The 10,253-nt window shown below is 48.8% G+C and overlaps 1 protein-coding gene across 1 annotated transcript; it reads right to left on the minus strand.

Moving 5' to 3' along the window:
- Positions 1–103: 103 nt before the first annotated feature.
- LOC122384149 (trigger factor-like) lies at positions 104–8,925 on the minus strand. The gene is made up of 3 exons (XM_043371198.1): positions 8,854–8,925; positions 7,571–8,550; positions 104–1,491 (listed from the first exon to the last, which is right to left on the minus strand). The coding sequence occupies exons 1-3, from the start codon at positions 8,912–8,914 to the stop codon at positions 1,402–1,404; spliced, it is 1,131 nt and encodes a 376-aa protein (XP_043227133.1). The 5' UTR covers positions 8,915–8,925; the 3' UTR covers positions 104–1,401.
- Positions 8,926–10,253: the final 1,328 nt, after the last annotated feature.

Genomic DNA, 10,253 nt, shown 5'->3' on the forward strand with positions numbered 1-10,253 from the left:
GTCGACATGTGGGTTACACTGTGCGAGCATGTTTGTGGTGCAATCGAAACGAACTCGCAGAAGTCTTGAAGCTTTGTTTACTGCTGCAGAAAAAACAAGCTGTGCATCATAATATATTTCATACACTTCAAAATATACGAGATGTTTGCTTGTCATTTACGCATTGACGTTTTGTCAGATCCGGGCGAAGTAAAGTATACATGTATAGGTACGAGTATAGTATCATCGTATACATATATGGATCATACGCAAGTCAAAAGTTTAACCTGCGGAAACAATGTAAGCGCCCTTTACACGGCCTTTAACTAGACGGAACAAAAGCGTGATCCATTCGTGTGATCAGCCCACACAACACACGACACTAAATACGGTACGCTGTACATACGTACGCACACACAGTAAACCAGTCACCAGAGGTCCACCTCTATACGTGATCATATAAGGCGGCACTCGACACCGGGGAACGTCCAGCATGACGCTTCTTTGGTCTGAGGTTCTGGACGCATACACTATAACAACAGAAATAATCGGTTCAAGAGTTGTCAGGAAAATGGAAATAATGTAGTGACGGCGGCTTGTCTCCTAGTCTCTCTCCTCAGACTTGACCTACACAAAGATTTAGTAGTGATTACATCACAATTAAAACCCCTCTTTCTTAGACTAGCATCCATTCTTGGCATTTCTCAACAATACGCGTAGCAGAGAGAGAGAGAGAATCTGCTATGATATTCAGGTACAAACACCGACCTGTTTCATCGGCTAGCTGGAAAACAGAGTCATCTAATGATAATAACACAAATACATCCCACTTGACTACTAAAATCTTCTGAAAGCAAGTAGCTCCAGCCACGCTATTAAAGATAGGTAGGTGCCTCAGCAAGCCAAAAATATAAATAATCTGAGGTTGTCAAAGTGTGGAAGTCACAGGATTACAAAAATACACTGCTTATGTCACTCATATCACATGCTCCGCGCGGGATCACCGCCGCTCGAGAACAAACAAGTGCAGGTCAGGCCGCGCTAAACCCCCGACACCAGCTGGTGCGCTGCGCCAGAGGTCGATTATGTATAGTCCAGCCACATTTGGCTACGTAGCTCCTACTCGAGCTCTCGAATGTGCTGACCAACAGGGAAGCTCTGCTTCAGAGGTGCACACGCGCGGGATAAACAGTGGGACTGGCTCCAGCAAAAGCGACCTGCTACTAATAACGCAGTCAGCGAAGTCTTTCATCTGCGTCTTTCTTAGGTCTTCGGGGAGGCTTTTTGCTGGCTGTCGCGTTCCAAGGATTGATTCCTCTTATGGCACCGCCACGCTGCTTTGTTGCGCGTTTCACCGTGGCTGAAAATTCCATCGGCCGGTGTTGAGCGCCGACGCCTTTGACATCTTCTGGACGTCAGCCCTTACGTCTTCACCGTCCTCAGGTCCTCCAGTTCCCGGGTGAACTGGTCCGAGACGAACCGCTTCGACTTCTTCGCCGTCTTTTTCGGCAGCTGCAACACAAGAAAGCAAGATGTCAGTGTTGTCATTTGTCTTCTAGCACTGAAAGACGCGATATTAATTTATCCTAGAACAGAGATTACTGCTAACAGTATATGAGCGACCGATAAAAGGCCTTTCTCCTGAGTCGACTTATACCGCTACATTACACTGTTGTGCTGTCAGTGCATCATCCCAGCCATTCACCAGGCTCCATTTTTATAACGTCACTGACGGCGGTTTTATGACGTCATTGACGTTCGGCCCGGTCCGGTCGTCGGTCTGACATTGAGCGACAATTTCAGACTGATCCACGAACGATATATGCCGAAGACGTGCGTCAAACGATATCTGCTGACGTCAGACGTGCCCAGTCTGGAACCCTGTCAAATATCAGAGCTTCAAAGAAGACTAAGTGCGCTCCGGAAATGTATGGTTTTGTGGTTATTGTTTGCTTCTGAATGTGGTCATAAAACGATGTTTTACAATGTGTTTACTTTTGTCTAACACACATAAGAGCGTGGCTATGTTATGAAAAATATTTACAAAACATATATAGTTGAGATAGAACATGCCATAAAGATTAGCTTGATAAACGTTTGATGGCTGATGTTTAGGTAAAAGCTTTTGTTGTTTGGTGTTTTAAAATTAGTTTGCTAGCTAGTAATTGCCGCGGCAACACATTCATGGGTTAAGATAATGCGCAGCTTTTGCGTTATTCCTCCATTGATATGCGATTTTGCATGTCTTACGAGTCGCTATTCAACGCCTGCCGGATACCAATGCATTCTTAATGAAACAGCATTTGGAATACAAGCCATTAATCAATAGGGCTGTGCCTGTTTGCATTGTTTGCATTCCATTGCATTATCGCCGGATACCCGGGCACTGATGAATGCAGTGTTACACCGCACTGCCAAACGGATCCTACACCTCCTCTCTCTCTCTCTCTCTCTCTCTCTCTCTCTCTCTCTCTCTCTCTCTCTCTCTCTCTCTCTCTCTCTCTCTCTCTCTCTCTCTCTCTCTCTCTCTGTGTGTGTCTCTGTACACCACCACAGGCGCACACTGATGTAGCCCGCCTGCTCTATCGACCCCTGGCCCGCCCGTCTGTCCGCGGCCCGCCAGCCTTGACCGGAAAACGTCCCGATGGCGCGCATCGACAACAAGGATCGATGCATACTGGATAGCCAGGTGGCGTCATTTGTTCCAGATGGTCCCGGCGGCACACACCTTGCATAGGGAATGACGGTGGTGCTCTTAGGGAAATGGCACGCGTGCGCCGTATGGAACCTGTTGCATGTCGCACCGCATTCAGGAGTGCGAATATATTCGCACATACGAACTATAGTTCGTATCGTTCAAAGACCGCCCACATGAGAGCCGCGATTGCATCAATCCTCCCTGCAGTGCTTTAATATATGTCCGGCGCCTGCACTCCCACGCTAGCTATGTAGAAATTCAAAGTTCATTGACCTCCCAAATGTGTTCTGTATTGTTGCACCTCGGTAATGGGTTTCACCTTTGATTTGATGAGAGTCTCGATTTGATGTGGCATGCTGGGATAATGCTCCGTTCATGGGTCAGGTATCCGGGATTGGTTTCCGTCTGGGTCAGTGACGCGCACGGTGCTGATTGCTGTGATGAGTCTTTAGCTGAATATGTCATAGGGTAAAAGTCCGGCTGCAGCATGCATAGATCACAATGTAATGTTCATATTGCACCACAGATGTGAAAACATGAATGTGCTTTTCGCTTATGGAATATGGAAGGCATGCATTGTGAATTATAAACTCCACCGTTAGTAACTTGTCGCAACAGACGATGAAGTGCGAAAGCACGCCTGGCTGCCCGGCTGCACTCTGACTCAGGTGCCTTGTTTCCGTTTTTGTCGGGCCATTTTTCAGTGTCGGCCGCGTGGGCAGGGCGGTGAGCGCGGACCGCGGCGGCTCTCGAGCGGTCGGCGCGGCGATCGGGGCCGGCAGCGGCGCGTGGGAGGCACCCGGTCGATACGTGGCCGCTAAAAATACTCGCCGCTAGATTCATCTGACGCTGGCCGGCGCCGCGGCGCCACTCTTACCCATTGAGGCCGCCTCCCGGGACCCACCCCGGCGCCGCGGACAGCCGGCGGTGAGGACGTCATCAGCACAGAGAGGAAGCAGGTCGTGCGCAGCTCAGCGCTGACTGATGAGGAATTCGTGGGAAGAAAGCTGGGAAGGATGCACAGCAAGTAACGAAGGTCTATAACTAGACATGCGAATGAGTTTTGTTGCGTCTAATATCGTCCGTCCAAAAGCCGACCATATGGTGACCAGCCCACCCCCCTCCCCAAGCCGGACACGGTGGGCTAGGGAAGCGGGGGCGGGGGTGGGGGTGGGGGGGGGGGACAGGATAAGTGTGTCACCGCGGGGTCAGATTCCACGGCCTCCGGCTATCACCTGCAGAGGCCTCGCTCGTCCGGGACCGATCTGACGGGGGGGGGGGGGTACGCCCCCGGGAGCCCGCTGTGACGCAGTGGACCCCACAGACCTGATTACGAACGGCACTCGCTCACCAGCCGGCACCGGCCTGACACGGGGGGGGGGCAGGGCGGGGGCGGACGGCACAAGGTAAAGGAGGAGCCCGGGCGGGGGCGGCGACACCCGATCGACATTCGCCAAAGGGCGGTATGCCACAGTGGAGCGTCGCTAACAAACTGGGCACGTGTCCCAAATGTCAGCGCTGGAGGGCCGGCACAAGTGGGCGACGGGCTGTGAAGTGAGGCGATGACGGGAGATAGGGCTGTCGGAATTTATTATCCCTTTCGAAGTTAACGCTGAAATGCTGAAGGCTACTGCACCTGACTACCAATAAGGAAACGTTGGACTACGAATATGCGTACTGTGGCCGGCTGTATGGGTTGCCTGGTTGAACATATTTAATACGAAACAACTTCCATTTCAAAGATTAATGTCTGGCTTTTTGTTTGAAATGGTGCGTTTTAAAAAATGCGACATAATAACTGGTGATGGAATAACTTGACCTTGACAAGTCTCTTATTCCTAAATTTTGGTAACCATATGTCTGTGCCTATAAGGAAAATAAGAGCAATTTCCTGTATCACTCTTATAAAGCCACAGTTAAAAGCACTTAATCATAAGAAAACGGAACTGCTGCAAATACATAGGTACGCTGACTCCGACTAGGACATTTAGAAAAGTAGGTAGGTACAATCTTAACATTATTTCATTTTCGCCGAGGCTATGCCAATCATATCAAATATACATATCGTAGCTTACGAGTATGCATTAGATATATGCGCATCACCGCCACATCAACCATTGAAATATGTCGTTACACCCTGCATCAAGTTTGTTTTCGAGGAAGACGGAGTTATTTCATTCCTTCAACTGCGTCCAACATGGCAATGCAATAACTATTTCGCGGGAGGCTGACCTGGTGACGGTGACAATTTTGGTCTTGGTCCCCACTTTGTAGCAGTGCAGTTCAAGCAAGCCAGTCCGGCTCCGCGGCGAGACTGACTGGCGGGTAGGCTGTGCCGCACGGCAGGCGGGCACTGCGGTACAGTCTACCCAGCCAGAAGTCGGATCGGCGGCGGCGGCTCCGAGGAAACGGCAAACGGCGACTGATAGGCCTGGTCGCCGTAATGTATGTGTCGAATGCCGATAAATATCTCAGTGTGATGTTACGATAACATGGTTGTTGTCCAATGTCTCATCAAAATGACACAAGAAATGAGGAAAAGAACCGTTAAATGATCACTGTGATCGGATGAGTATGATTTTTTGTTCGAATCACTGCACCATCCTGATAATTATTTAATAATTTCGAGACAAGTAAAGGACATCGGAATACGAAAATGCGAATTCTACTGTATATAGGCACAGTGATCAGGTAAGCTAAGTTCAATCACTTGTTGAATGATTATAAAAAAGCATGAGTATTAATTGATCGCATGTGTCACAAACAGATTGTGCAAAGTTAAAAAACCAAGCCACTTAGAACACTAAATACGAAAATGTTAGTACTTAGTACCTACGTGTTTTCCTCCTGACCATAATACTGTTTAAAGTAATTTGTCTGCCTGCTGCCGTTACCAGCTCGTGGTCTAAGCATCACCTTTTCTTCTCCAGTGACCCGCGTATGTTCCCCCATAATGTGTGTACTGCCTGCTCCCGTCATTGAAGTGCCATTCCCGCGTGTCCGCCTGCGAGTCTGCTGTAACTCAAAACGCAAAACCATTATTTCAAATGGCGCAGCGGACTATCACGAGTCCGCAAACGTGGAACGCAATATTGCATTGATGAGGTCATACATTGAAGCAACTAATGATAGGCACCTTCACTATAATTAATGAAAATGTGCGGCCACCGCCCGAACAGGAGCCTTTGATGGTTAGTGGTTACCCAACGCATTGTTAATTTGAAAAAGGATAAATCCCGGAATCAATGATAAGGCGATGACAGGAGGTTCTCATTATTTTACCCAGGCTGCTACTTTACTAAACCTATCATGCATTCCTTTGTGCATGTTTGGCTACATGAGTAATGAGTATGTGTGTTTCAAAGGTTTGACATATTATACGCGTTGCATACCACCTACACAGTGCACACACCGCACATGCCTACGCGGTACTAGATTAACCCGCGCCCCACTGGGGGGGGGCTATTTATAGCCCCCCTCCCGTTTTTCTGCAATAACTTCCAAACCGCTTGACGAATCGACGCCAAACTTTCAGTACCTTCGGCTGCATCAATTTGACACCTTGTGTCAAAATTTGAACTTCGTAGCTACCATAGGTCGGCCGGAAATGACGTCAGAGTGACGTCATGTTCGTCCGATTTCGACGCAAAACATTGAACCACGGCAGTCGCTCCCAAGAGCTCAGTTTTTAAGCTAGATCCAATTTCTTTGCACGAAAGAACTCAGAATTGACCGTACTATCAAACTGCTATCTCGGATTTTCAAAATTTTGAAAATTTCGAAAATTTTATATAATAATATTCAAAATTTATATTTTTATATTTTTTCAAAAAGTTTTTGACTTTTCGAAAAAACCGGAATATATGTGACAGAACGCATGATTATGACTAACTCTAGCAAGTTTTAGCTAAATATCTTCAAAAATGGCCAAGTTATACGCATTATTGCAAAAAATTCACAATTATTAATTTTTCAAATCAATTTTTCAGTACGTATTTGGCATCGTACACCAATATAAATGGCACCATCGTGTTCCTGAGCTCAAACTGCATCCAATAGACACCTTTTTTGTTGAAAAATTTCAACTTAAAAATTTGACCTTTTTTGACCTGAAAGTGACCTGACCTAAGCTAATTTCGACTCAAAATGACCTTGAATGACACAGACGACATCAAATTCGAAATCTATGGCCTAAATGGACCATAAAACATGTGTCACGTGACCGACGTATGATATAATATTTTCGTGACCTGTGATGACCTGACCCTGACCTGAAAATCAAAGTACAAGTTTGGTACCCTCAAGGTATCTAGAGCATCTGTTCACGAGTGTGGAAACCAAAAATGAGCCTGATCTGACTTGTAAGACGGCGGCCAGAGCCCAAAATGTGAACAAGCCAAAGTGCTAATAATTTTTACTTTGACCTGACCTGTGACGTCATCGGTGACCTCGAGGTCAATGAAATTAGGTTTCGCTCGACAGTTTTTCCGGGGCTATCAGACGCCGTTTGAATTTTGACGATCGGCCCGGTAGTTTCGGAGTTAGGAGGGGGGGCTATGAATAGCCCCCCCCCCCCCCCCCCCCAGTAGGGCGTGTTATACACAGACCCCAGTGGGGCGCGGGTTAATGAAGAGCCAACCTTACTGTAGCGCGCAGGAGCAGACAATAGAAAGCCAGACTAAGACGTATGACATGCACACGATAAAAATTCCGCACTACCATGACCCAATAGGCGTTTGTTCCTTTTCTGAGAGTAGTTGGAAGGAATGAAAAACGTGCCGTTATTGCTACATTTTGTGAAATGGCTGAAATAAATGAGCTGTGAATATAAAACTCAACTCCTTGCCCATATTGAAACAAGAAAATAAGGGTGGCATATTTATGCTGACTCACCCTTTTCAGGGCGTCCTCCATGACGAGGAACCTCTTGATGGTCTCGTAGGCGGTCTCCGAGTCTGTGAGTGGTGCGGCGGTCGGCTCGGCGGCGGCTGCCCGCAGCTGGTCCGCCAGTGGCGCCTCTGCACTCTCCGACCGAGAGCTGTCCCCTGAGCCGGGTTCCACCGCCGGGGCAGGGGTGGATGGAGACCGGACAGGGTGGTCGGGGGTCTGAGGAGCGGACTGGGATGGGTGCCGGAGACCCTCGGAGTGGATCGTCTTCCTCAGCTCTTCGATTTGTTTGACGAGATTAGCGGCGGCGTCGTCAGTATTCTCGCTTTCGTCATCTGCAACGTTGCCACCATCAGCGTCGTCATCGTTGTCGTCATCGTCATCGTCGTCGTCATCGTCGCTCTCCTCCTCATCGTCTTCCTCTGCGGGCTGTTCGGCGCGCGTTTCGGAGGCCGCGGTGTCCTTCTTGGTCATGGCCCGGCTGGGTCCAGAGGGCAGCAGCGGCTCGTCAACCACCTCGCCAATGTAGTCGCCGTACTCTCCGCCGAGATCTTCACTATCGTAAGGGGAGGCGAGTCCGAGCGCCTCGTACCAGTCGGCGTCCTCCACCGGCGGCGGCAGGTCGTAGCCGAGCGGCCCGTAGTCATCTCCCTCAGCCGGCAGCAGCTCACCGGTCAGCAGACCCAGCAGCTGGGAGCGCTCCTCGCCCGTCAGCTGATCGGGGAACATCTCCGCGCCCCCGACCAGCTGCTCAGCGGCCAGCGGACCGTCCAGCTCGGCTACCAGAGACTCCGGCAGGTACGGGTTCGAATCCCGGTACGGGTAGGCGGCGTTTTGTTCGGCGAATAGTGAGTCGGAGAAGGGGTAGACGGGCCCGATGTCGGAGTACAGAGGCTGGGGCTCGTGGTACAGGGGGTTCGGGACGGGAACGGGATTGGCGGTGATACCTGCGCTCAGCACCAGCAGTGCCGAGACGGCCTTCGTCGCTGAAAACGGCGGGACAGCGCGACATGCATCAAAGCAGTGTCGAAAACATTTCAAACCAAGCAATCGTACTTTTAACAATTGTTTCTTTTGCACATCGTGGGCAAAAACGAATGGCCGTTTTGAGCATAAATAAAATGCCGATTTAACGTGCGCGGATTTTTCAGATTGAATTTACAACTTATTAAAAGAACATATCCTTCGGTAACAAAAATCAGAAAGCATTAATAAAGCATATTTTTGGTAAACTATTAAAAACTTCTCTTAAATTTATTTACCTAACAAGTCAAGCACTCTGGACTCACCTGATGAGGCCATGTCGTGTTCGGGTCGTCTACTGCTCTCCTGTCGTCGAATATCCACCATCTGCCCGTGGAACCGTGTCTACCTCCCTATATAGCCGACAGGACGGCATCCTCCCACACGGGTATGAATGGAGCGCGTGTGTAACCAATGACGACCGAGCTCTCTCGTCGGCCGACTGTAACGCCGCCTGCCATTGGCCGTGGCAATATTGACGTCGGAGGTAGCGTTGCTAAGAAACCGCTCCGGTGTATGTGTGTATGCCGATCGGGAGTGAGTTTTATAGGTGTTTTACCGGTGTCCGGCCGACGGACTGGGCCAAGTAAAACCGACAGAGCGCGGTCAGATTAATAAGGCTGGGGCGTTCAGACGAGACCAATCGGGCGCCGAATCGGCCCCGCGCCGACAGTGGGCCGCTCTGAGCTCAGCTGATTGTCCACTGTCCAGCGGGGGTGTGGAGGTGAGGTCAAGCTGCGCTCAATAGATGACCGTTTGACACACGCTCACTTCTAGTTCTGACAAAGCACGGGTGGTGCGCTACGCTTATGGATAAAGCAATTTACGTTCAAAGATGTATTTTAGGTTGCAAAACAGCGCAAGCAGGCTTAACCCTATTAGTGGCAGGCTCCTGGCTACCCCTATTAGTGGCAGGGGGGGGGGCTGTTTACGACCCCCCCTTGATATCTCGAGATCTAACGGGCCGATTTTCAAAATTCAAACGGCATTCGATTTCGCTCAACGAGATCTACATTTCTGAAAAAATAAAATTAAAAAATGTCAATAGGGGGGTAGAGGGGGGTAAAAACGGGCAAATTGCAGATACATTTTAGACTGTTTATCACGGCCAGGTTTCTGAACCAATCTTAACGCAACTTTTGCCGATCGATAGAGAATGAACCAGGAATTCACATGGATCCTAAAAATATGCATTTTAAAAAATCATAGGCGGATACAGATCATTGAGATTGGGGGTACACAAAAAGTATAGTAAATAAGGTTTTTGTTGGTACTGTTTCTAAAAAGGGTGGCAATGGTCTTGTTATGTTACAATTTTCTTATGAGAGAACGACTAAAATTGTATTGGTCATGCATAGGCGGTGTCAGGGCACCTATGTTGGGAGGTAAAAAATAACCCCCCTTTTTGGACGCCTGGATCCGCCTATTATAGCAAAAACGTGTCAAAAGAGGATGCACAATAACTTTGTATATGTTATCACATGATACCTTTCATTCACTGTTCGTAAAACTGGTGCAGCATCGTGATCTTTGCCCAAATGACTCGCTTCACGAATAGGACCCCCCAATTCCCAGTGCTCTGGAGCCGCCCCTGGTAAAGTTATGAACTTGAAATTTTCAGGGAATGTGCCCAATTTAGTTTTAGGAAAAGTCAGAAAATTTCAGC

This window comes from Amphibalanus amphitrite, unplaced genomic scaffold, assembly GCF_019059575.1.
Source record: "Amphibalanus amphitrite isolate SeventyFive unplaced genomic scaffold, NRLGWU_Aamphi_draft 000182F_arrow, whole genome shotgun sequence".
Lineage (NCBI taxonomy): Eukaryota > Metazoa > Arthropoda > Thecostraca > Balanomorpha > Balanidae > Amphibalanus > Amphibalanus amphitrite.